This window comes from Castor canadensis, chromosome 6 (assembly GCF_047511655.1).
Source record: "Castor canadensis chromosome 6, mCasCan1.hap1v2, whole genome shotgun sequence".
Taxonomy (NCBI): domain Eukaryota; kingdom Metazoa; phylum Chordata; class Mammalia; order Rodentia; family Castoridae; genus Castor; species Castor canadensis.
In genome coordinates, this window is record NC_133391.1 from 1098670 (window position 1) to 1125987 (window position 27318).

At 58.7% G+C, this 27318-nt stretch overlaps 1 protein-coding gene across 12 annotated transcripts in view; it reads right to left on the reverse strand.

Moving 5' to 3' along the window:
* Positions 1-27318, reverse strand: part of Mad1l1 (mitotic arrest deficient 1 like 1) — a 267255-nt gene that overhangs the window by 53220 nt on the left and 186717 nt on the right. For all 12 annotated transcript variants that reach the window (XM_074075385.1, XM_074075384.1, XM_074075388.1 and 9 more), the window contains one exon: positions 16235-16442. In XM_074075385.1, the coding sequence (XP_073931486.1) occupies positions 16235-16442 (208 nt within the window). The remainder of the gene's footprint in view (positions 1-16234; positions 16443-27318) is intronic.

The window sequence follows — 27318 nt, forward strand, 5'->3', positions numbered from 1 at the left end:
TCGTGACTGTGCGGGGCCAGGAGCTCCCCATCCTCCCCGTGTCGGACGTGCGATTAATTCCCAATGCTGGGCTTACAGAAAGCTGATTCCCTGGAAGGCGAGCTCCCTCTGAGAAGAGGGAGACCTTTTCAGAACTCGTCTTTTATGGACTGAGTCATTTTTGAGTCAATCTGTCTGCTTTTGGCAAGACAAGGGTTTTAAATTTCCTTCGTTCCTCCTCCTGAGCCGTGGCACTGAATTAAAACCAGCTAACATGCCAAGGTCTTGGTCTTGGATGTAACGAATTCTTCAGATAGCAGATTAAGAAGAGGTGACAGAACCGGCTCAGCAGCCAGGGAAGCCAAGGGAAGCTCTGGAAGGGGGACAAGGCCAAGGACTGGCTGAGGAAGGACAGCAACAGGAAACCCCAAGACTGGGGGTGGCAGGAGGACCCCTCAGCTTGTCCCAGGCAGAGCAAGGGGAAGAGGACAATCAGGCACAGAGGGGGCCAGGGTGAGGTGTGATTGGCGAGGAACGTTAGTTCTACTGTGAGAAGCCAACCCGGGTGAACGGACAGCCTGGATGGAGATGAGGAAGAGGCACCAGATGGGCTCTGAAAGACTCAGCATTGACCTTCAAGGCAAGCTAGCAAGAAGGTCCTCCTGCTCCCACTGACCTGGGGACGGCCCTGGTGGCCTGGGGTCCATGTGGGGTCAGCAGCCTGGGACCGCACGGCACTCTGGGGTTAAGGGGCGAGGTGGGGAGGGGTCTGTGTCTAATCAAGACACAATTGCTATAATGTACCTTACAATTAGCACACAAATGACACAGCCACAGCTGGAGTCCCACTCGCCTGGATTCTGCTCTGTGAACAACTGGGACTTCCCCGGCCCATGACCCCACCGTCACAGACGGTTGTGTGGTTCCTTCTGGGCTCCATGCAGATCCCAGCATTTCAAAGAGGACGACCCGATTCTCTAGAGGGAAAACATGCTCCACACCCTGCTGGCAGTGCCATGGATGAGGAGACACGAGACCCACACTCCGGGCTCCTGCAGGACTGGCAGATCCTTCCTGCACTGCCTGCTCCCCGCAGCTGCCCCCTCTGCCCCTCTCCAGGCTGCGCCTGCTACACCGTCTTGTCCAGGCCCCGAGGTGGGTGGGAGGCTGAGCCTGGAGGTGATGGTGTTGCCCACTGGTGGAGAGATCTCCAGGCAGTACCGGGTCAGGCTGCTTGGGCCTCATTTTCGGTGAGAAGCAGAAGCAGAAAGGAGCAGAACGAGAAAATGTGGAGATGTGCAGCTTGGCCACAAAAGGAACACATGTGGCACCCACACAGGGAAAATCAGTACCTGGGTCCCAGACAGTAAGGAGGAAACCTGGCGGGCATTTTAGAACCCAGCAAGGCCAGTTCACCCAGGCTCAGAAGTAAAAATGCAAATTTGTTTCAGAGATTTCCAGGGATTGCCCCCAACGTCCGCTGGTGAGGCCATGTGGCCATGGCTCTCGCGAGCCCAGGTGCAGCTCCTGCTGGCGAGGGACCTTGGCATTGTCCCTGTGATGCTGGTTTTACAGGCGCACAGAAAGCAAGGGTCACAGGGAAATGGCAGTTTCCACCGAGATTTCAAACACAGGCCTGGGAGACCAGGTGGTGTGTGGCAGGATCAGAGTCCCCACAAGAAGCTGCCAAGAGGGCTGTGAGAGTGACACCACGGCTGCGATGGAGACCCAGGAAGGAAGGGATGTCAGGAATGGCGCAGGAACCGTGTGAGCAGGCTTGGAGCCCTCTGGGCTTCCTTCACCCCATGGTGTGCCCCCACAGGCTGCTGGGTGGAGCTGCAGGATTCAATCTTGTCCTGCTGCCTCTCAGTCCTGTTTGAGGACAGTCCCTCTGTACTCCTTCCCTCTTCTTTTCTTTTGGAGTAAGGGTGATTACTCCATGCCCATCCCACTGTGGTGGCCTTTGATTTCCTACTGGAAGTGTACGATCTGCTTTTCGATCTCTAGGAGACTCACCGAGGAGCGGGCCCGGGGTCTCTGAAGAAGCTTGGATCGTGGGCTTGTGAGCTGAACGCTGGCCCTCTCGGGGATGAACAGAAGTGCTGCATTGTGAGATGGACTCAGCCTTTGGTGACCAGGCACAGAGTGCGATGATTTGGATCTTGACCTCCCCTCCCCCACCCATCTTAAAGGCTGGCAGTGTGGAGGAGGAGGCAGAACCTTTAAGAGGTGGGGCCTTAGGGGACCAGGAACTAGAGAAAAGGTGAGATCAAAAAGAATTAACCTAGAAGGTAACACCCACGCACAGGAAATCAATGTGAGTCAATGCCCTGTATAGCTATCCTTATCTCAACCAGCAAAAACCCTTGTTCCTTCCTGTTATTGCTTATACTCTCTCTACAACAAAATTAGAGATAAGGGCAAAATAGTTTCTGCTGGGTATTGGGGGGGTGGGGGGTAGAGGGAGGGGGCAGGTAAAGGAGGGGGGGGAAGGGAGGAGAAATGACTCAAACATTGTATGAACATATGAATTAAAAAAAAAAAAAAAGAGGTGGGGCCTTGGGGCGGCCATTAGGTCACCAGGCGTGCCCTGAAGGGGACAGGGGACTCTGGTCTCCTCCCCTTCCTCTCTTGCTTCCTGGCTATGAGGTGAGCGATTTTGCTCCATCGTGTGTCCCCACCAGGATGTGCTGCCTCGCCACGGGCCCAAAGCAACAAGGCCAACTGATCGTGGACTGGAACCTCCAGAACCAGGAGCCAAAGTGAACCTTTCCTAAGTCCATCGCCTCAGGCATTTCCTTACGGTGATGGATGCCCTGCTGGGCATCTCTTTGAGTGGACAGGTCTGTTCTGTCTGTCCACACTGCACCGCGGTGCTCTGAGTGTCTTGTAACTGATGTGTGTGTCTGAAGCCCCTGGCACTGGGCCACCACAGAGGGACCTCAGTGAGCCCTGCTGCCCTCATGGCTGGCTGAGCCTTAAAAAGCAGAGGTGAAAACACAGAAAAGAGAAGTAGGCACAAAAGGTGCCATCAGGTGGGAGAGACAGAGAAGGAGCTGCAGGGACAGGAGCGATGACAGGGCAGTGTCCCATTCAGGGCGCCGAGCAGAGCTGAGATGCAGAGGCGGGGTGCGGAGAGGGGACCCAGGAACCAAGGCCTGGAGGTGGGGCTCGTCACCTGTTTAGGAAGTGGCAAGACAGAGCCAGGCTGAGCGCAGCCCATGCTGAAAGGGAGGCAGAGGACTCAGGCTGTCTGGCTGCAGGCCCGCCAGCAAGGATGATGTCCCCTGTGGAGGCTGATGGCCCTGGCATGGCGTCCAGCAACAGGATGTCGCACGGGAGCAAGAATCTAGCCCGAAACCCACACCATGAGTGCTTTGGGAGAGGAGGCAAGTTTTCCAACGAAGGGCGCAGGGGCGATGAGCGAGTTTACACCACGTCCACACTAACGCCACGAGGACACGGCAGACACAGGCCTTCTGGAAAACCACGGGCGCCTGCCACAACGCGGTGAGCGAAGGCTTCTTAGGACAAAACGCTCCTCCACAAGGAAAAGTTGACAAATTACTTCATCAAAATGAAAACGCTGCTTATCAAAAGCAAGCATTAAGAAAGTGATTAGAAGACAAACAACCCAATTAAAACCAGGCGGATTCCGGCCGACACCCACGAAGATCGCCAGGGCGCCTGACGTTGCCGTCCTTGGGGAAACGCGGGCGCAACAGACGCCACTTTGCACCCATTAGACCGGTGACAATGAGACACAGTGGCGACGACGGAGGACAGGGACCCTCACAGGGGAGGGGGGAGGGTAAACAGCAATGAACAGGCTTGCGCTCCACAGAGGGAATGACGGCGTGACATCACTGGGACACGAGGGAGCCCCAGCATCTGCCACACCGTGGGCAAGCAGAGGAACACTGTGCTCAGGACAGAAGCCCGCGCTCAGGACATCAGGCTAAACGACGAGGAGGAGAGACCAGCGGTGCCGGGGCTGAGTGGGACAGTCAGCCTGCAGTGGGCACACGGGACTCTTCTGGGGACAGATATTCTAGAACAAGAGTGTCATGGCGGAGGCACCGCCATCTTCACTAGCAATCGCCCAGCCACACGCTTCACACCGTTGAGGACCGAGAGTTCAGAGCCTGACACCTTAACTCAGACATTCACAGGCGACCCCAGTGTGCATCTGGGATTCAGGAGCTCATGTCCACCCAGCCAGGACTGGACCCGTCCCCGTGTCCTGATCGGGGTGGCAGCTCAGCCGGGTGGCCTGCCTGGGCGTGGCCACACTGGTGTGTTGCACACACGTGCATCCAGGTCCCTAGGCAAGTGTGAACTGTCCCTCTGTCCGGCACCAGCTGTGTGACCTCACCTCCAGTCCGCTACTCCACCTGGAGCCAGAGCGCACGCTCCTGTCACGGCCTAAAGCTAGGTGACTCGTCACACTGGGAGTCACAGGTGGTTCCAACAGATGCCACAGCATCAGGCCAGGCCCGGGAGCACCTAGAGGACACACAGGTGGGAGGCAGAGCCAGGCCACCCGGAGAAGCTGCAGGGCGAGATTTCAGCTCAAGAGTGGGAAGAGCTCCTGTGAGAACGAGCCACACGACAGAAGGGAGCACAAGAGCGGGGTCGCTCCCCACCACAGTCCTGGCCACGGCGGCCCTGCAGGGGAGCAGGAACTGCCAGGGCCAGCTGGTGGAGGTGCTGTTGGGAGACCAAATTCAGGCCTGGCCTCTCTGCCATGGGCACAGTATTTCACCTTCCCTCACCCGGAAAATGGAGGAGTAACGGTCCGTGGCAGGACTGGGGGTCCAGTTGGGGAATGTGCAAAGGACCCACCAGGGTGAGGTGGGTGACCTCCTCACCCTCCCAAGCTCACAACCCAGGCCTGGCAGAAACCTCCTACCCTGTCCTGTCCACAGCCTGAGGGTTTCGTGCCAGGGGCTCAAGAATTCCTGCTGGGACGAGCAGGCTGCCCAGGTCGCCGTGGGTGAGTTAACACGGGGGGAGGAGGGGTGCTATGATGGAGTAGCCCCCCACACCCTCATGTGGAGCCCCCCAGCTTTACCTGCCCACCCCACCTGGCAAGGGAGTCTGCGGGCTGATCACACGGGCCTGTGACAGCCCCAGCGGGGCAGGCCATCCTCTCTCAGAGTCAAGGGCAGAAGGGCAGCGGGGCCTGTGCAGCCTCCATGACTCCCCCTCCCCACAGGGACCCCGCAGCACCGCTAGATTGCAGGGAGCTGCCACTGTGCGTTCGCCTCCACCCACCTGGCCTGTGTGGCCTGACAGCGGGGAGGTTGGGGCTGGGGTTCAGCACGTCAGGCACCAAAGAACTCCCACCCCAAGTGATGGATCAGTGAAGTCCAGACGCCCTAAGTTGGTGCCAGGCCTGCACTACCCAGCAAAGTCTGCAGACGTGACAGGAAGAGGAGGAGAGTGAGCTGGCTATACGGCCACCATTCCCTTCAGAGGGCAACGAGACCCTGACCGGGCGGCTTCTGCGGGGACACCTCCCGCATGCACGTCTATGAGGGGTCGCGGGGGCCAGGTGGGGCTGGCCTGACCTGACCTCAGTCAAGGGGTTCAGAACAAGACACAATGCCACACAGTGTCTGGAAAGTAAGGGGGGGCAGCTCAAAATGAAGCAGCAAGGAGGGAGGTTCTCCTGAGAGGACCAGACTGCAACAAGAGCACTGTCCCCATGCCAGGACAATGTGGCCCCTGGCTCTCACATGCACGGGGCTGTGAGGTTAGCTCCAGGCTAGAGCCCAGCACAGCCTGGTCAGTGTCTCATCCCACAAGCTGGCTCTACCCACTTCCAGAAGAGGACATGAGGCCCATGAGGCCAGAGCCCCGCCCAGGTCACTGAGCTGCAAGGCAATGCACTGGACTTCTACCCAAGCCTCAGCCTTGGGTCACCTGCCCAGCCTCCAGTGCTGCTGTCCTGTCTCAGCTGCCCCTGGTCAGGGTGCTGGAGACTCAGTGCTTGGCCTTGGGACCTTCTCTGTCTTGTCCCTTCCTGGGGTCAGGGCTCCTGCTGTACAGGCAGCCTCAAACCCCAGCTGCTGGTCCCAGTGATGGAACTGCTGCATGGGGCAGGAGGGACGCCCAGTGTGTGCTGCCTGGCAGGTGGCAGTGACACAGTGAGTGGGATGGGCAGTGGGGAGCAAACCAGTCCTGACTGATGGCCTCACAATGGGTGGCCAGGGGCCTGGCTTCATGTGGTCATAAGCTGTTTCCAGGTACAGTCAGATGCTTCGTGTCCAGACACGGTGGTACACACGCTTCCCTGTGTCTCCTGCTGACCTCAACTCTAGAAGGCTAGGTGCAGAGAGGACGCTGTGGGGCCAGAGCCACTCAGAGGGCGGCCAGGGAAACTTGTTCTTGCCTGGACCAATGCCTGCACACTGGCCAACCCATAGTCCTGCTCTGTCCTGCTGCTCTCATCCAGAACCGAAAGGGGACCCCGCCACACAAGGCCCTGCTCAGAAACAGACGCAGTCCTGCTGAAAGGTCTGCAAAACCAATTTACAACTTTGGTGAAGTTTCAACTGAAAACAGATCCTTTGCGTTTTTTTCCTTGAATTTGGCAAGGTAATTCTAACATTCATTTAGAATATTAACAGGTAAGAACATCTTTAAGTTGGAAAAAAAAAAAAAAGCCAGGCTGAAAAACAGCAGACCTGAAAACATACTGTAAAGTCACAATTACTGGCAATACAGGTTGAAACGAACACCAAAAAGCCACAGGTCCCTTTGTGTGTCAGACCCTAAGCACAAAGACAGACACAGGGCTGTGCAGGGGAGAAGGACTGCCTGCTGAAGGCCACCAGCAAACTGTCCAGGTACTGCAGAGAGAACACACGCCGTCACCAACCCGAGATGATCACACCCTAAGTGCAAAAACAAGCCAAAAAAGCCAGAAAACAGAACTTCTCAAATCACTACAGACGTTCTGAACCTGAAAGTAAAGGGATGAAACTAAAATAAAATGTCACCTTCTGTGCAAAATAACCATTGAAAACCCACCCTAAAACCTAAGCTCCTCCACAGACGATCCGGACGGAGGTAAGGACGCTGTGACCACGTTAGGATGGTTCTGCTGAGAGTTAGCTGAGCGTTCTCCCTCGTGAAGGAAAAGGACCGGCTCCAAGCAGACGCCATTTTATTTAGAGTTTGAAAAATTATGCAGTGAAATGTCATTTTGGGGCGTCTGGTTCCACAAGGGCTAACACAGGCGCTGATTTGTGTGATAGCCCAAATTAAGATTCCAAACGGTCCTGCCGCCCTGACGAGGCATTCTTTGTCCCTGGTTCTGGGGTGCAGGCATGGGCTGAGCATCACAGCAGCACAGGTCACTCCGCTCGGTGCCCCGCTTCTCCACGCGACGGGCCTCGGGTGCGTTTCCCAAGGGCAGCGCTGAGCCATGCCACGCACCCCACAGCTGGGCTGTTGGTGACCATGTGACAGTATGCACGATGAGAGTCCAGCTGTGGGAGAGAGAGGGAACGCTAGCCCAGCCCTGTCCTCCACTGTGAGCCCTAGGGAGAGGCGGGGTGGCCGGGGCCTGCCGAGGAGGGAATGAGGCACGTGGTGCGGCCTGGCACCGGCCATGTGGCCCTGCAGCTTGGCTCGGGCAGAGCCAGTGTCTTCACTGTGCTGCAGCCTCTACCCTGAGCGCCGTGGCTCTCTGTGTCCCCCTCCTCCCGTGTCCTCTTACGGGGTTTTGCAGCTGTCAGCACAGCTCTGTTACGTCTGCACCTAGGGGTTCCATTTGGGGACAGAGGACAGAAACGGCATTTCAAATTTCAGGTTCATTGACGACTGCACAGCACATGCACACAACAGGGGAGCGTGACATGGCAGCAGGGTACAGGACCTCCACAGGCCACTGGCCTTGGGGTCCTGACACTGCTCTGGACTTCTGGTATGGAGGTCACGTGCATGCAGAGGGAAGACTCCCGTCCTTTCCAGTCTGTCCTCCACTTGCTGCCCGTGTCTGGCTTGTCAGGAAGTATGGTGCGTATGCCAGGGAGGGGGACGTCCTGGGAGCCTTCCTAGTGGGCCCGATGCAGACGTGGTATTCCTGCAGACGGACACTTGTCACGTGGAGGAAGTTCCTGTCTCTCCGTGGCTTGCCAGGGCTTTGCCATGGGTTCATGAGATACCTGGGCTCCACCCAGTCACCTGTCAGATCCCTGCAACTGACGCTCAGCACCGAGTCAGCCTCGGGGACCAGAATAAAGAAAGAAACAGATTCTGGGTTTCCTTTCCAGTCTTGTTTCTAGCTTTGAAGTGAGAGTGAGTACATGCTTCCTGAAACATGTCCCCAAAAGAGCAGAGTGGGACTGTGCTCACCCATCTTCAGGTGCTTGTGAACCCACTGGCTGGGCCTGGAAATTTCTCTTTTGGAAGCTTTCTGGTTATGAATCCAATTCTACAGTGCTGGGCCTTCAGATGCTTGGCGTCCTGCTGTTCTTGTCTGGCTCTGCACCACAGCCTGGACTCAGGCCACCTGAAGCCCACAGAAAGTAGACACAACCAGTATCCAGGGCGACCCCTGCTTTCTGGCCCGAGAAGCTGGCGGGAGAAACGCGTGCTTTCTCCCTCGTCTCTCCCTGCGTCGGGGCAATCCTGCAAGGACAGCTGCAGTGGGACAGGCCGACAGCCATGAAGAGTGGGCCCTCCCCCGGCACACAGGGCCACACTGGACTTGAGACGGTTGCAGCTGTGGGAACTGGTGTGTCCGGACGGGACAGGACCTAGAGGTTCTGGGGTGAGAGCTCACCGAGGGAACCCCAAGAACCTCTGAGTGAGCATGGGGGTTGGACCCCAGGACACCACCAGAGCTGGGCTGTGCATGAGGCCACCAGCTGGGACCCAAAGTGGCGGGCACAAGCACAGCATCTGAAGACACAGCAAAGACCCTGAGGCCGATCTGCTGTGAGGAGCCTGGCAGGCTGCCTGGTAAACCAATGGCTATCAGCATGCCGTACAGACAGGAAAAGGACCTCGAGTCTCCTGACACGGTCCCACACACCCAGCACACAGCTCGCGAACACACACACCTGCTAAGAACATGGGTGCCAGGGCCAAGGTGACAGAGGTGCCAGCACCCCACCTAGCACAATTTGCAGGGGCTTGAGAGGCCACAGACTGGAGCACACCTCTTCTCAGAAGGGGAAATCAAGGCCCGGCCCAGGTCCCATTAAGCTGTGGCTGTCCCCTCACACCAACGTCCTCTGAAGCACCAGGCCCAGCTTTGCAGGGAACGCCTTTCCCACCCTCCACTGTGACTCACAAATATCGCTAGAGTTACTGTCTGAGGCTCTCTGCCTGCTACGTGGAGGGAGATGTCGGGTGACTACAGAGTGCTGGTCTGAAATGGCAGAGGGCTGGGGACAGGCAGGCAGCCTTGATCTTTACAGAGCTAAGAGGACAGAGCGGCCAGCCCAGAATTCCACACCTAGCAAAGCTGGCTGGCTGCTCAGCCCAGTTAGGGGCTATCCCAAGACCTGCTGGCAGGCACTAGGGGTGCAGGGGCTGGGGGCTCAGAGCGGAGCACACAGAGCACAGTGGTCACTTGTGATGAAGTCCCCCAACTCCTTCAAGCCACCCAGGCTCCATCCTTGCACCTGCACTTATGTATGAGCAGAGGGAGGCCTGGGAGATGGCGGCCCTGCCCCAGGCCACCATGACTTAGGGTCAGGCCTGTACCAAGTTTCAGTGCTATGCTGATTTCTGGGACTGAGCACATCAGTGCCTCTCTGGTTCTCCTGCCACCCTAGCTGACGTGGCCTCCAGAACCAGGGCAGCTGCAGTGGGAGGCAGGAAGTCAAGTCTAGAGAGGCGGTGGCCCCAGAGGACATGGGGCAAGCAGAGGTGCTGCTCTCAACCCCTGCAGCGAGGGGTAAAGAGCCAGCCCAAAACCAGGCCCTGGAGGGTGCACACCCTGGAGCAGAGGAGGTGAGTGTGGGAGGGACCTCGGCGCCTGCCATTTCCTCCTCCTTTCTCCTCCCCAGAGACATTTCTAGGATCCACTGCAGAGCCCAGTCAGGCAGTGACAAATTTGATCACCTTCAACGTGTTGCTCTGACAAGATTAGCTTGTTTTAATATTTATGCATTTCCTAGTTAAAATGCAATTAATAAACTCACTAGTGCAGCCTGGATTCAGCATGGGGCCGTGTGAGGGGCCAGGAGCTGGGTCGAGGCTCCTGCCGACAGGGCGTCCTCGGCCTGGGCCACCCTGAGATCCTTGGTAAGAGAAGCCAGAAAGATCAGCCAAGGCCTTTCCTGCTGGACCTGCCGCAAAGCCCAGGTGCCCTGAGGCCGAGCTGCCTTGTTTCTGCATCAGACCCCGGATGCAGACCCAGGCCAGAGAGAGCCCTTGCAAATGGGGCAGACGTGGAATGGAGGTCTTACGGGGTCGCCTTCCCCAGGTGAGGGAACTGGTGTGCGCCCCACTGCCAATGTCACTCTGCTGTCCTTTCTGACCCCGCCCTCTCCAGGATCCTCTGGCCAATGACTGGCCTGCTCCGTCCACCTGCTGCTGGCCTGTACCATGTACAAACACGGGATGCCCACGACCCTGGGAGGGCACGGTAAGCAAACAGAGTCCCCACGGAGGCAAGTGGTGTGTCCCACAATGGCAAGGCCACGGTTCTGTGCCCACTGCCGCCTGGGAGACCACCAACAGGTGCCTGGACGCCCCTTGAGGAGAGGCTGTCGCCCAGCAGGGGTGTGGGTGGTCTGCAGCAGGAGGAAGTGCTGGCCAGGGGCTGAAGGCCATGGCAGTAGAGCGTACCCCAGGCTAGGGCTCACCCGTCCTCATGTGAATGCAGAAACAGACCTGAGAGGCAGAGTGTGCGTGACCGAGGGGCTGGAGGATGAGGGAGTCCTGCCAGGAGGGAATGAGACAGGTGTGCAGCTGTCAGGAACATGGCTGCAAGCTTGGGTGGCTCAGAGCCCCACCCATGGTGAGGACCGTCCTCCGCCACCCTGTGCACTCGCCGCCCAGTTCCAGATGGGAGCCCTTGCACAGCAGGAGAGCTGACCTGGCCCAAACCGCCCATCACTCCCCTGGACCTCCTCCAAGGTGCCCGCCTGTTGTGGCAGCGTTGGGTGCTACTCAGAATGTCTCTGCACCTCGCCCCTGGCCGACCCCGCCCAGCTCTAGACATGGTTCTTGGGCACAGTTCATGTCTGAGATTCTAGTCACAGCGGGAGACTTGTCAGGGACCAGCGTCTCCCCACCCCACCGCCCGCCCGCTCCCAGAGACCTCTGCTCGCACTGCTTCCAGCCCCATGTGCAGGTGCAAAGTGGCACTCTCTGTCCTCAAGGGCACACTTGGATCGCCTCCTCTGCACCTGATGGCTGGGCGTTTCCCACGGCCTTCCCTCCAGGGAGACCAGGATCCAGCAGCTCCTCCTCCCCCACCCCACACGCGCTCATCTTCTGGCTCGTCCTTCCAACCCATCAGCTCGTCGTGTTGCTCAAATCTGGCCTTGGTTCTGCACAGACGCAAGTGCCGGTCAGAGTGGGCCTGGAGAACACTGGTCCCTCTGCTTCCTGCACAGCCTTCTGTTTTCCTGAGTTAACAGTTGCCTTTGTTTTCCACTTGCTCAGTTTCCCACATGCTCCTGCCTGACCGCACCTCTGTGGGGCAGTCAACAAACATGAGAGTTACATTTGGCACACAGGGTGGGGAGGTAGTAGCCCGGGGACCAGGGGAGCAGTATCTGTAGCCACCCACACCTGGCATGCCCTCTGGAAGGTACTGGTCCACATCTCCTTCTGGGACACCTGACAAAGTCGAGTGTCCTGAAGGCTTGTCTTCCGGGACCTTCCTCCTGTCTCCTGGACGTCACAGCCTCTTTCTTGGCTTACTGTGTCATTTTGCTGGAGTCACCCTCAACTGCCTTTCTGAGAAAAGGTGCACGGGCGGCAAATGCTCCAAGACCATCTGAAAACGCACACAATTCTGCCTTTTGACTCGAAGGGGCCCACAGAGGTCAAAGCTGCAAGTGACTTTCTGTTAGAAATTTGCAGTCATTCCCACGCCATCTGCCTCCCTGTGTCTGTGAAGGGCTCATCTGACAAGTGATGCGATTTTCCTGCCCGGAAGTTCAGTCATCGCATCTGTGTTCATGTCCTGAGTCCCGTGACTCCGTGCGTGCGAGGCCTGCTCTCATCTCTACGACGTCCTGAGTCCCGTGACTCCGTGCGTGCGAGGCCTGCTCTCATCCGTATGTTGTCCCGAGTCCCGTGACTCCATGCGTGCAAGGCCTGCTGTCATCCACACGACGTCCCGAGTCCCGTGACTCCATGCGTGCGAGGCCTGCTGTCATCCGCACGACGTCCCGAGTCCCGTGACTCCGTGCGTGCGAGGCCTGCTGTCATCCGCACGACATCCTGAGCCCTGTGACTCCGTGCGTGCACAGTCACTCCTACCACTCTGGGAAAAGTATCTAAGCGCTCTGTGCACCTCTTGCTTCCCTGGCCTCCTCAGGACCCCACACCGGTACTCTTGGTGCCCCCCATTCCTCCTGTGTCTGGACACATGTTCTGGATGTTTCTTGCACACCTCCTGTTAAGACTTCCATGTAACTTGGGTTTCACTTTCTTCTCCCTGGGTTTCACTTTCTTCTCCCTGGGTTTCCTCGGGCTCCTTGTCCTCGTAGTGACCACAGAGCCTCTCTCGTCTGAGTGTGAGCCAGGACACAGCTGTGTGGAGGTTCCTTTGCTCTGCTGGCCTGCTCCCTCCAGGACATCACCCTGTGTTCACGTTTGAGGACTTTCTTCTTCCAGATGCCCGACATTCCTAAGGTGTCCACACCTACTAGGAGCAGGAGCTGCAGGGCACACGGGGACCTTCGAGCAGGAGAGCCTGCCAGCCGCCTGTGGCAGCACCGTGGAGCTGGGAGCTCCTGTCAGTGCTTCCTGACAGAAGGGGAGCCTGTCCCCTCCATTAGTATCTGCCCACCAGGTCACGTTCACGCTGCCCGGGCCTCTGCCTGCCGTGTTCAGAGCAGCAGTGCAGACTCTGGGCACCTGTGAGGATCACAGCCTGTTGAGCGGAGTGTGGGGTCCACCCCAGGGCTTCCGACACTGGTCAGAAGCAGCCCTAGAATCTGTGTCTCTCAAGTTCCCAGCAGGGGTTCTGCCCCCCGCCTGTACCTACACTTTGGGAATTACTGCTCCACGACAGTGGATGGCTGGTTCGCTTTGTGACTTTTTTCTCTTGGGGGAGCAATAACTTCTGGTTGGAAGAAGACCTGGACGGTGTTGTGGCCCACTCCCCTAGCACAGATGTCTCCAGATTTCCATCTCAGCCAGCTGCCCCCATCAGGACTGCCCGCTGCTCCTTCCCAGACCCTCCAGGACCAAGGTGTGAGGCGACCGCCCTCACTGCTCACGGGTACAGAGTCTGCTCAGTCATCGGCCACCTGCCTTTCCCCTGCCCCTGCTTCCAGAGTGGAAGTGTGTGCAAGCCTCAAGGAAAACTGTGACATGGTGGGGCAGAGCACACACGTAAGTCCACAAGACGTGGATCCCTCTGGGTTCAGATGCTGCCTTGCCCCACGCACCTCCTTCCCACCTTTGACCACGCTCCCCACAGTGGCCCCTCTGCCTGGACCTCTGCTGCCCGTCCTGTGTGACTGTCAGGCGAAGTCTGCGCCTTCCACCTCGCTGACTCTCTAAGGGCAGCTTTGGGGGCTTCTTGGTAACTCCCCATGTCACATGGAGCCCCATTTTTTTTTTTTTTTTTGGTGGCACTGGGGTTTGAACTTAGGGCCTTCTGCTTTCTAGGCAGGTGCTCTACCACTTGAGCCATGCCTCTGGCCAAGTCTTGTCTTCTGAGTCCATGTGCTGTGGCCTTGAACCCTGGCCACACCCAGACTCCCAGCACCGGGTGAACACAGGACCGGGATTCAGAGGCTCTGCAAATTTTACTGCATAAAAGCCAGTCAAGGGCATACACTCAGAGACCCACGTGCTATCCCGATGGTGGCAAGGTGTCTCCTCAAACAAGCCCCAAGTCAGGATTCACCTCAGGTGTTCCATGTCTGCATGTCCAGCTCTTAAACCTGCCAGGGACAGATAGCACAAAGCAGCAGAGAGGCCATGGCTGGAAGAAGGACACGGATCTTCGTGACCACGGCCAAGGTCAGGAAGAAGACCTGGTGGTGCAGGGAGAGCTGGAAAGATGACCTGTGCTGCCCCAGCTGCAGGTGATCATGTGAGAACTGCACCCTTCCCTTGTTTTCCACCCAGGCCATCATGGAGGGTGACACTCCTGGCTAGCCAGCCACAAAGCCCCCTCTTGGGCTGGCAGTCCCCACCCTCGTTCACAGCATGCTTTGTGACTGTGTCTGGCTGGCAGGGCAGGGTGGTCCAGGCAAGGGGCCAGGCTGGGGACTCTGTGAGGGACTCTGCTGCCGGGAGCCAGTGATCAGGCAGGTGCGTCTGCTGCAGGGGCCTCTTTCTGTCTGCTCGCCATGAGAACTGAGAAGTGCGAGGAGCGCAGCCCTCAGAGTCTCTGGCGGGAAAGAGTGAGGGTTCTGGGAGCTGAGGGGCCGTTCCAGGCCTGGCTCTGGCATATTTCTAACACATCTACACACGCTCATCTACGGAAAATTGCACAGGACTTCAGGGTCAGCGTAACTTCTGCGGAGAGAGGCGAAACATTGGTTCTGAAAGTCGAGGTGGCGTGGGCCAGGCGTGGAGGGGAGGTGTGTGGTGCTCTGGATCACAGCTGGTGCACCATCACAGGGAGCCACGGTGCCACAGGTGCAACCCTCAGACGCGACGGCACAGGGTCCCACTGCTGCCCCGCTGCACCTGAACCCCAGTGTGATGTGCGGAACCCCCAGTCTCATGAGGACCCTGACAAACTGCAGACCTGCTAGAGCGAGGAATCAAGGCTGCCAGGGGTCCCAGGGACCACAACTTGCTGGGAATGAGATTAGGAGCAGTAACGACACCGACGATGAGCAGTTATGTAGTGCCTACTGTATGCCAGGCTCTATGGGAGGCCCTGAGGCATCAGCTCTTGCAGAGGCTTTATAGCTGCAATCTGAGAGCCAAGGTGCCGAAGGTGTGGGAGCCTATGACACAAGGAAGGGCACAGGTGCCACTCGAACTCAGGCCTGGCCACTCCTAGGCCCCATGCCACAGGCCATCCACCATCCACTTCATAGGCCACCATCCAGGGTCCCTGGGTCCTACTGGACCCTGTCCCCAGGTGTTCTATACGAAGCCCAGGTGGGAGAACAGGATGACGTACCCTGATACATCCCCTGGATGTGTGCCACAGATGACAGCAACCCCTCCCCAGCTCAGGGACTGTCACGGGAAATGCTGGGAGGATCACAGGAGAAGTGACAAATACAGGAAAAGGAGCTGGGAAAGGACATCACAGGGAAAAAGCCCTCAGACTGCGTGAGATCAAATGTCAAGGCAGTAGTGGCCGCGGACATCCCCGAGGGTGAGGAGAACAGTCAGGGATCCCAGGGCACAGGGCAGCCAGGCTGTGCTCCAAGCCGCTGTGGAAGGACCAGGCCAGAGTGTGGGGGGGGGGGTGGCCCTCCCAACACAGGGGACACTGTGGGCACCTCACGTCCCACAGCCGCCCGTGGCCCCGGCTGTGCGGCGACTCTGGGCTGCCCAGCCCCTCCTCTGCACAGACGGGTCTCATTTATCCACATTGCAGAGTGACACAGTCAGGGCAGGACCTGGTGACCCCAACACTCTCCAAAGCAAGGCATGACAGACTCCAGCTGCCACTCTACTGTGTTGGAGGTGACAGGCGCACGTTCTGAGGGTGGTTACCCGGATTTACAGACTGGAGAGGGTGGTGAGAGGCAGTGACTTTGTGCGGGCATCGCAGGCCTGGCTGCAATGGTCCCTGGGGCTCTGTGAAGTGTGCTCAGAACGTGAAGGATGGTCCTGCTTTCTGGGAGGATTGGATTTACTCGTGATTAATGGGGCACGCACACTGATAAATGGTATTAATTTGTTTTAAGGGGTCTGAGAAGATCCCAGCTGCTTGTTTCTGCACTGAGCCTGAGCCATTTGCCGTGGCCTGCAGGCGTGGATGACTAACCCGGCTTGCACAGCCCCCAGGGGAGAGGGTGCGCCACTCCAGGCCACAGGGCCAGCAAGCTTAGTCCACTCAGACCTATAGCCCAGAAGCTACTGTGGACCTGCCCGCTGGACGCCAGGGCTGGGCACGGGGGCCTACCTGCCACCTCCTTGGACGAGGGCAGGCCGGCGACGGCCTCCAGGTCAGTGGGGACGGAGCTGCTCCTTTCCAGGGTGAGCAGGAGACCCCGCAGCCGCTCGCACTCCTCCTGCAGACGGTCGCGCTCCTCCCGCTGGCGCTGCTTGGCCACGCTGGTGGGGTTCAAGGTCATGTGTAACACTTTCGTCTTGCTCTGGTCATAGTCGCCCTGTGGGATCAAGCACAGCACAGGGGTCACCTTGCACTGGGCCAGGACTGTGAGGATGGACAGACAGAAATGAGACACCCATCACCGTCACCGAGCACAGCGCTGGCCCCAGGCTCAGTGCCCTCATGCCGCTCAGGCATAGGTGAGCTCCTTCCCCAACCCGGGTTCTGATCTCTTGCCAGTAAGGGGCCACGCTGTCACTTAGCTCGTAGGATCATGAAGGAAAAAACCAAGCAGCTGGCACCTTGGCACCTGATCCCCGAGAACCCCGTTTGGTCTTCACCACTGATCTTAAGACCCGCTGTGATGTGGACGGACAATGCACAGCTCCTACTGCCCGTGCTGTGGCCTGGGACACTGTGCCCACCGGTCTGCAGGCCGAGGGCCCAGGACAAACAACCAACCGACGGAGCGCCTTTGTCATTTAGAGCCATGTCAGACCGACAGAGAAACCGAAGACAAGAGTTCCCAGGGACTCAGCGGCGCCCACAGTGTGACCACCATCCCCTCACACACTGTGGGCGCCGTCACCCTGCCACGCACGGGCAGCGCAAACACACAGAAACGATGACACATCCCACCAGATCTATAGCCACTGAAACCGTGCAGCAGCGCAGCGGGGTCAACCACGTATCCACGTGACCTTGACCCTGCACCACACACAAACACCAACTCCAGCTGGGTGGCAGTTCTAAGCATAAAAGGTACAGCTTTGAAGAAGGTGTAAGTCGGGCACAGTTGCTCACACCTGTAATTCAAGCTACCTGAGAGGCAGAGATAAGGAGGATCACGGTCCGAGGTCTGTCCAGGCAAAAATGCAAGACTCTATCTGAAAAATAACCTGAAGCAAAAAGGCTGACAGAGTGGCTGAAGTGCTAGAGCACCTGCCTGGCAAACCTGAGGCCCTGAGTTCAAACCCCAGCACAGTCAGGAGAAAAGAACATGAGGAACATCTCCCCAACCGTGGAGGAAGCAACAAAGTCTTAAACACGATTCAAGAAGTGCCAGGAGAGAGAAGATTGGAGTAACCCTGGATCTGAAGTCAGAACGGCACTTCCTCCACAGCATGGAGGACCACAGCGGAGCCAGTGCCGGGTCAGAACTAAATGAGCAACCATCAGACAGCGTCTCTGAAGGACAAGAAGCCGACGAGTCAACAGAAAGGCGCTCAGGTCACCGGGAGACGCCAAGCTCATAGGTGCCACGCACGGGAGGCCGGGTGAGGGGCAGAACATGCAGCAGGGGACAGTGAGGGCAGTGTGAGTGGACGCCACAGTGCCACAGTGGACGGGAGAAGCACAGCAGGGATCAGTGCCGGTCCCACCCACCTTCCCACCTGGGAGACCCCCACTGCCTCCACGGAGCCTAGATGGCCCTGGTGGCATCTGAGGTGACTGAGGAAGTCCCGGGTCAGAGCCCTCCTGTCTGCCGTCCTCTCCCTGGGCATCACTGCTACCTGACAAGGACACAAGGAACAGGGCTGTCACTGGGCAAAGGAGGGAGGAAGGTCTCAGTTTCCTTTAGGCCTCTGTGGCCTTGCCTGGAATCCAGCAGCACTGCCACACAGGCTGGGGACAGTGGTGGCAGAGCCTGCACAGGGCGCCGGGGGAGCCATCCCTCAGGGTGCAGAGGCCACTGGTCTCCATCAGTGAGGGCACCGAGCCTGCGAAAGATAGCACTCACCTCCCTTAATGCGTGTGGGGCTTCTGTCCCCTGTGACCACCCAGTCTGCCCCGCCATCGTGACCCCTGCCTGTGTCCTTCGACCTAGCGAGCAGCACCTGTCGCCCTCACGACATCCACACAGAAGGGCTGGGAGGCCCCTGCACTAAGAGAAGCGGCCTGGGCTGGGGCCTCCACCGCCCTCGAGCTCGAGCTGCTCGGGACCACATCCCTGAAAGACAGGGACAGGTGACACTGGACTACGTCACCTCAGACACCTCACTAGGGCCTGCCTGCCCTGGCCGGCACCCAGAGCCCCCAGATGTGCCTGTAAATAGTGGGGAGACACAGGGAGGTCCTGCCCCGGGCGTCACTCCACGAGCTGCTGGGCCTAAAGTCCCTTGTGGAAGAGGCGAGTGGGGACAGAGACACTGATGGGGCCAGGGACCCACAGGAACAGCAGGAACCTAACCCGCCACCCTCAGGGAGCAGCTGGGCTGGCAAGCAAGGCCCCAGAGCCACCTCCCCGCCCCTCCCACGACAGGGAGGGAGGGACTGACCACCAGCAGTGCTCAGAGGAGGGGGAGCCGCGGCGGGCTCCCCACAGGTTTCCTGAGAATACTGTAAATCCCCAGAGGATGAGAGGCTCCCAGGCCTCCCACTGGAAGGAGTTTGAGTTTTCATCCCATTTTAACAGTCTGGGGACGATAACCAAGTGTGTGAAATCCATCGCCCACGGTCCCGGGAGAGGCCTGTCCTCCGGGCCTCGCCTGCCTCACCATGCACAGCTGAAGGCGCAGGGCGTCAGGTCAGCGTTGCCTGTGGCTCAGGCGACATACCCGAGTTTCTCAGTCATCCGTCCCCACCACGCGGTCGGGGGACTCAGCAGCCAGAGGACAGGACATGAACAAATGCACCCGTGTGCCGTGATCCCAGAGACAAAGCAGGATCCCAAAACAACCTTCTGTAATTTTCCTTTAAAACCTTTAAAAATGTAAAAGCAATCCTAGCAAACGCCCGTCCAGGCTAGCAGGCCCTTGGTGGAGGACAAAGTGGTGTGACACACACAGCCCTTCCCTGACTGAGACGCTCCAGTCCCTACAGCAGGCAACAGTGGCTCTCCAGGGCCTCTCGAGGCTGGCCTTGCTGGGGACCTTGGCCTCCTCCTCTTGAACACTGTGACCACCGACCTCCTAGGGAGAGGCCATAAGTGAGAGGGAGGCAGAGAGGCAGAGGGACCATCCTGGAGGCCACCAGCATGGCTTGGACAGGGCTGCATGTGCTGGGCCTCAGCATCCTCCCACAGGACAGGTATGGGGGACTCAGGTGAGGGGCAGGAAGCACGCAGCCACGCGCTTGGAGCTGACCTTTTAACCTTTCTCCCAGTAGGTCCCATGGGTCTTCCGTCCCCGGGGTTACCCACCCGCTGTTGTGGAACAGGAGTTAAGAACCAAGGACCTCTACTCGAGACCAGCGGTCCTGGTGACAGGAATGGTCCACCTGTGACCAAAATGGTCCTTACAGGGTGTGGTTTTGGTATCCGACACCTGGGGGCACATGGCCAGTCCTCCCCAGGGGTGGCTGACTGCAGCTCTGGCCTGGCTGGGCCCAAACCCCTGACCTTGTCCTGGTTCACACCAGCAGGAACCATGTCCTTTGTGCAAAAGCCACAGTGGGTTGGCAGAAAAGCCTGGTGAGTGGGGACATTGCTGGTGACACCAGGTGGGACCACAGCCTGGCCTCCACAAAAGTGCAGAGACGCAGTGTCTGTGGCCAGGGCCAGGGCCAGGGCCAGGGCCAGAGCCAGCAGTGGACTGTGGCCACTGACTGACCTGGCCTTGAGCAGACAGCTCTGGCGTCTGCACTGTGGGTGACCAACTGTCAGGAGCGTGGACGACCGTGACACACGTTGTGGGCTTCAGGCTCCGTGTGCGGTCCCCATTCCCGTCGACTGAGTGGACGATCAGGGACGGCAGAGCGTTCTAGGGACATCGTGGGGGCAGGACTGGGTCATGGTGTGATAGGCGGGGATGTGGGTTCTGTCCACAGAGCCCTGGAAGGTGGGCCAGTGCCTAATCTCAACTGCCCACGTCAAGGCACTGCTGTGCCCCAGCATCCAGAGGTCAGAGCGAGGCTCCAGGGCAGGCGTGACGCTGAGGGGCAGCCTGTGAGGCCACCGTATAGTCCCACAGCTCCTGGCGTCTGCCAGTGGCACCTGTCACCCAGAGCCTTCCACGCCACCCTCAGAATGCCATGGCCAAAACGTCCTCGCTGGGCAGGACTTCCTGGCAGGGGCCGCGGGGGCAAGTGCAGTGAATGGACCAGGTGGCCTCTAGGACAAGAGGAGTGGAGATGGCACCATTCAGGGGCTCCTGAAACTCACCCCCCGCCACAACCCAAAGCACAGTCACCGCAGCCAGGCGCTGAGGTGCCAGGAGCAAGGGTCAGGCTCCTGTCCGTCCCACAGCTGCGCTGGCAACACAGGAGGCTCCACTGTCCCCGTCCCCACGTGAGCGGGCGGGTGAGGGTGGGGGCACCACAGAGACCCAGGAAGGGAGGAGACAGTCAGCCCCCAGGAGCCATCTGTCCCATCCGTCCTGAGACCCTCTGCCTGGTGGGGGCCCCAGGAGGGCTGGCCTCCGTCCCACCCTGCAGACCAGGGAAGTAGCTCGGTGCCCCAGTGCCCACTCAGAACAAGTCCCAAACAGACCACGGCAGACAACCGACCAGTGCGTCACTCCCCCACAGCCCCCATCGTCCTCTCCCCTCAGCACCTGTTGGGTCTGGTGTTGCCGTTTTGTTTTCACGGTGGTACTGGGGATTTGAACTCAGAACCTCACACTTGCTTAGGTACTCTGTTATTTGAGCCACACCTCCCTCTTTTTTGCTTTATTTTTCAGAGAGGGTCTCATGCTTCACTTGGGGCTGGCCTCAGACCATGACCCTCCTCCCCACATCTCCTGTGCAGCTGGGATTACAAGCACACACCACCATTCTTGGCTTATTGGTTGAGATGGGGCATCACTAACTTTTTGCCCAGCCTGGTCTTGAACCTCAATCCTCCTGATCTGTGTCCCAGATAGCTGGGATTACGGGCATTCTTGGCTAATTTGTTGAGATGGGGGGGGGGGACCTCACTAAATTTTTGCTTGGGTTGGGCTCAAAACAGCAACCCTCCCAATCTCTGCCTTCTAAAGTGGCTGGAATTACCAGCATGAGCCACCACGCTCAGCCCTTACACACTCAGGTGCACCATACCCCCCGCCAGGCCAACCCCTTGAGGACAGGGCTTTCTTCTTTACTGCACAGCCAGCATCGAGACTTGTTCCTGGTGCCCAGTGCCCCGTGTGTCTGCTGAATGGACAACAGCCAAGGCATTTAACAAGCCAGAAGTCACACGGTCTTGGAAGCCAGATGGCAGCTGCTTAAGACAAGTCATGAGAAGCCACTGAGTCTGAGGAAGAGCTCAGACTTCCCTTGGATGATGGTGGCAGACCCTCGCAGCCTACCCGCTCACGAGGGAGGCAGAAGGGCTCTTGGGGGTGGGGTGCGGGGCCTTGCTGTGGAGTGGCCTCCTGTGCAGGTACAGCCCACAGCCCAGCCTGAGGACCATCCCTGGACACCACACTGAAGACAAGCTGACGAGGGCAACAGACACAGGGACCATGGTGTGACCCAAGGAGTCGTGGCAGGGCTGGTGCTGCCTGGCCGTGGTACACGTGGTCACCCAGTGGCCCAGCCAAAGCCCACCGCCTGGGTCACATGGGGCCGGGGATGAGACCAAGGGGCTTCAGATCCTGGTACAGACGTGCAGCCAGGTGGCAGAAACCAAGGAGCCACAAGGGCAGGAGTGAGCTGTGGGCGTCGCCTGTGGTCCAGGCCAGCACCACTTGAAGACCACCCAGAAGGACCCATGCACTGCCCACCACCAGAAATACCAAGGCCCCTGCTCCGAGGTAGGGCCAGCTCCATGTTGGACCCAGAGCCAGGAGGCAGGGTGGTGGACAAGGGTGGCGTCTGCAGCAGGGTGCCAGGCCACTGTCCATCCATCATGCCCATCTAGCTACCCAGTGGCGTGGCCCCAGGACAACGCCCGCCTCGGCGCCGCCGCCTCCTCCTCCCCGGGCACACCCGCCCACTGCGGGCCCAACATGGAGGCGCTGTCCAGGGGGCTGGCGCCACGCGGGACGCACAGATGGAGAGCGAACGACTGCTGAAATCTGCTGCTGGATGACAGCTTTGAGGAAGAAAGGGAAAAATGGCTGTAATCTTCTGCTAAAATTTGTCATCTTGTTTGATTCACAGCTGAGGAAAGTACGGAGACACTGACGAGAATCTCAAAAGGAAAAGTTTGGAACCTTCCTTTGATGCCATGGTGCAATTATTGACAACAAAAACAGCCCACTTGCCGAGTGAGCAGGCTGACGTTTTCTGCTAATGACCACAGCTAAACGGGAGTGACAGCCAGTGGACGTAGGGGTGGACAATCAGGGCCGTGCGCAAGTCCACCCTGTGTCCAGCATCCCCCGGGCCAGGCCACGGGCAGCAGTCTCTGAGAAGGCTCTGCACGGGGGCTCAGGGAGCACGGCCACGTGTCCCAGGACAGTGTGAGGCCCTGTGGCACCTGTCCACCCTATGGGGTTCTCTCTATTCAAGTCTGCACGCGCTCAGATGCCTGCTGCCCAGGGTCCTGCAGGGGCTCAGGCACCTGCTTCATTTCTGTTCCTCCAGGAGTTCTGCCCCTGGCTTGGGAGTGGCCTTGGGCAGGTCCCCTGTCCCTCGGGTGAGTGAGGATGGCTTGATTTTTAAGGACCTTCCTTCCTTGACGACAGGTGCCCGCCAGGCTGGTCTGCAGGTGGACCTGCTGACATCCGGACCCTCTGCCCCTCAGTGGCGGCCCTGGGCCCAGCTGCTCCCGGGAAGGTCCAGGCAGCAAGCCGGGAGGGAGGGCCGCCTGCCACCGGGTGCCTGACTCGCATACCAAGAGACCCTGCTGCAAAGAGGCAGCAACGCGAGGAGAATTAAAAACACGGTTAAATAACCACCAATCCTCATGCATATTTATAAACCGCCCAGCCTCAAACTAAACCAATACCTCTCCTGGCTGAAAGCGAGCCAGCCCAGAACGAGAGAGCACGGCAGCTTCTGGTGCCTGCAGTTCTGGGGGCCAAGGAGAGCAGAGGCCAGCAGCCCAGTCCCCCAGAGCCCTGCCCACACCACAGCCCAGGCTGCAGCCTCAGCAGCTCCAGACCAAGGCCGAGGGCGGGTGGGGTGGGGCGGGGGGCCTCTGGGGTCAACACGGGCTGCCGCTGCTCATGGCAACCTTGGATGGTCCAACAGCCCCTGGGGACCAGGCGGATCAGTGCGCAGGGCAAATCCACCCAACAGATGCCAGCCTAGATGTCACACTGCAGAACCCAACGGTGTCCATGGCAGGCAGGGGACCACTGAGGCCCAGGAGCTAGGGAGGAGCCCGTTCAGGGCTCACTGCTGGCCTCCCACCTACTCTAATGTCTGCCCTGGGCTACAAACTCTTGACAACATGTTCCCAAAGAAGGGGACAGGCAGGGGGCGAGTGGCGGGTCTGGATGGCTTGGGTAGAAGCCTGCGTGACCCTCCAGGGCAGAGTCTCCTTGGTGACTTGCCAAGGCTCAGCCTGGACTGCCCCTGGCTGAAACTCAGGCCTCATAGACGCTCCAGCATTCTGCATCCCCAGCTCCTCCTCCTGCCAAGAGTTCTGATATGACCACACGCTTCCTATCTGAGCCTCAAGCTGTTCATCTCACAAGGCCTCAGGAAGACCTAAAAGTCAGATGTGAGAACAGTGGCTGTGACAGCTGTGCAGGGGTCACAGTGATGCCCATGGGGCGGGCCTGGGGGACACGAGTCAGAACGCTAGTCCTGACACCTGTTGCCTGCCTCTACTGACGCACCCAGGAGGTCCCTTCTCTCAGGAGCCTCATCCGTCTTCAACTCTGCTCTGTCTGAAGACCTGAGCCCTCTCCAAGGCATCTCTGAGAACTGAGGGGTGTCCAGAAAACCTGCCCACAGCCAAGTACCGGGCACAGACCCAAGTCCTTGAAAAAGAGACAGTAAAAACCCTCTCTTGCCAGCTCACAGTGGGGCTGAGTGTCTGGGATTACAGGCATGAGCCACCACTCCTGGCAGGGCTGTACTCTTGAAGGAAGAGGAGGAGAAGCATGTGTCAGTGTTTGTGCAAACTGGGCTGCAGCCTAAGCTGCTCATCCTGCTCCGTCCCTGGAATCAGTGGCCCAGGCCCCTGCTTGGCCAGGCAGCCAGCTGAAGCTCTGCCAGCCAGGCAGCCTCTGCTCCCACGAACGCCCCATTATAAACCAAGCGGCTGCATCCACACACCCTGCCTGCTGCGGTGTGAGGACGGAGAGGAGGCAGACGTAGCCTCAGGGGTGTGGCTGGCACCTGCAGGATCTGCTGGCAGACAACGTCAGGGGCAGGGGGTGCTGGCCAGGGCCCGGCAAAGTGTGGCCAGATAGCAGCCTCAGCTCCTCACGGTGACTGCCAGGGGCGTTGCTCCCTGGTCTGGTCTCAGAGTCATTCCACAGCTGACAAAGCAAGCTGATTTTTAAATCAGGGTAAAATTCATCCCGTGAAGTTTTCCATCTTAACCATTTCTAAGTGGACAGATCAGTGACAATGACCCATTCAGTGTCACACAATCACTGCCACGCACCTCATCAAAACTGAAGCTTTGCACTGCACCCACTAAACGCTGACGGCCCACTCCCTCCCCAGCCCCTGCTCCCCCAGTCTACCTCCTTCTGCAGGGATCTGACAGGGTGGGCCCGAGGGGAGCACTGGTCCCTCTGTGGCTTTCTTCTCTTGAGGGACACTGAGGCCTGGACTTGCTGATCACCTGGTTAAGCAAAGGTGCCCTTTGACGTCACTGCGGCACCCAGGGAGGACATCAGAAAACCGTGAGACATTCCTCCTAGAATCTGGTGCTAGGTTTTCTCTCTGCCCATGCCGAGCCCTCTGGTCAAGAGAATCCCTTCACTTGAACGGGCCACCCTCCGAGGAGGGCCAGCCCACGGCCCAGGCTAGCCTGCTTCTGGAAGGAGTGGGGAGGGATGTCAAACACTGTCCACAACGCCATGTACCAAAGGCACTGCACCCCAACAGCGTCCTGCTCCCCTCCAGGCCCCGCTGTCCTTGGGGGCTGCCTTCACTTTCCCACGGGGGACAGGGCAGTCACAGCCCCGCCATGTGGCCTGTCACAGGCCCTGGTGGTAGGCGACACATAAGACATTCAACTCGCCCACAAATGACACGAGTGAGGTTTCGCACGGGGCTCTAGCTGGCGCGCCCAAAAGCTGTGTGCCCAAGGGACTGAGCTCCCCAGGAGGTGACACTCGGGGACAAAAAGGGGGCTCAGTATGCAGGGTGCGTCATGCTTCTCATAAAAACAAAACAAAAAAAAATCAAAAGAAATCAGCTGCGGGATGTCACCACACAAATGCACACCGGCGAGCAGCTTTTCTTAGTTCCCAGCATTAATAAACATGGACGGCCTGTGCTCACCTCAGCGGGTCTGGCCTCCTTCCCTTCCCGAGCGTCTCATCTCACATCAGCATTCAGCAGGGCAGCAGGGCGAGGCCGGCCTGAGCCCTGGCGCAGCATGGAGCTGGGACACATGCACCTGCCCTTGATCCCAATGTGAAGGTCGGGACCGAGCCACCAAGGGGCCACACACCAAACACCAGGACAAGAGTTCAGGGGCAGATAGCACCCGCGAGGACACACAGCTGGAGGATGATCTACTGGCCGTGAGAGCCAGTGAGGAGATACAGCTCACAGAGGCAAAGTCACAAATGCATTGTCACATTTGGGATGCCGTCTTCAAATGTCATCTCATTTCACGTGACCCTAGTGACACCGTGCACATGAAGGCTCAGCAGGGCAGGGCAGGGGTCACATGCAGAGGTCAGCAGAGGCTCAGTGCATACCTGGGCCGGGCAGGCTGGGGCAGGGTGGATGTGGGCCACGGTGGAGCAAAGGACTCAGGACAGTGGTGGGAAGGCACCTAGTTTTGCTCCCTGCAACTCTGGCTCTGCCACAGGGGGTGGAGAGGTGGGGACAGTGGCTCTGTGCTCCTGACAGACACTCAGAGTATCAGGGAATAAACAGACCGGAGGGCCGACAAGGGCAGGGACGTTGTTGCAGGTGACCGTGACACTTGGCTCCGCCCAGCAGCTATCTGGACACTGACTGCATCATTTCCTCTCCGTGGGGTGGGTCATTGACTTTTATGACCTTCAGCACAGGGTAGTGACAATCTCTCTTCCTCGCAGGGTCCCTGCGAGGCGGGAGGGGGAATGCCCGCAATTGCACTGAAGCCAGGAGCTGGAACAGGTTGGAGCTCACGGCCAGAGAGGAGCCCAGGCTCCTGCACAGAGTGGTCGCAGGGCCTTGAATCCCAGCACCTAGTCTGGGGAACGCCACCTTGAGAATATTCCAGAAATGGGTGCACTGGGCAATCAAGAAGCCACCTGTCCTCGCTAGCAGCCAGGGATCAGCAGTGGAACCAGAGGGAGTGAAGGCTCTGAGAGACACCGTCCCTTGCCCAGGTACCCGGATCTGCAGGTGCCACTCCAGGCCAGCCTGGAACTGGGAGGGAAGGTGTGACAGCAGGGCGGCAACCTGTGCTGACAGCTCCTGGGCTGCTGTGGGGAAGAGGGACACAGGCCATCACGGGCACAGATGGGAGGCGGGGATGGGGACAGTGAGGAGGTGAGACTGGAGTTCCTAACCCAGTGACTGTGATGAGGCCATGCTGCTGCCTGTGACGCAGACAGAAGCAGGGACACTGCCAGGCGCAGGGAGCTTTCTGCTCACAGGGAACCCAGCAATTTTCTTCCCACTCCATTTCCAAAAAAGATACACTTATTTAAATGTCACCGGGCAGCTCGTCGGGGCTCTTTCCTGAGCAGAGCTTCGGGCAGGCTGTGAGCAGCCCAGCAGCCGACACCCGGCACAGCCTCCACCAGGCAGAGGGGAGCAGGCCAGACCAGGCTGGAGGTGTCCAAGCAGGGGGACAGTGCTCAGGAGGACAGGAGCAGAGTGAAGAGTCCATCTTCCCAACCAAACAACCACAGAGATGAGACTGCCCAGGGGCATGGGCTTCAGGATCCCAGACAGCAACGCTGCCCAAATATTGGGAAGAGGCTGTGCATTAAAAC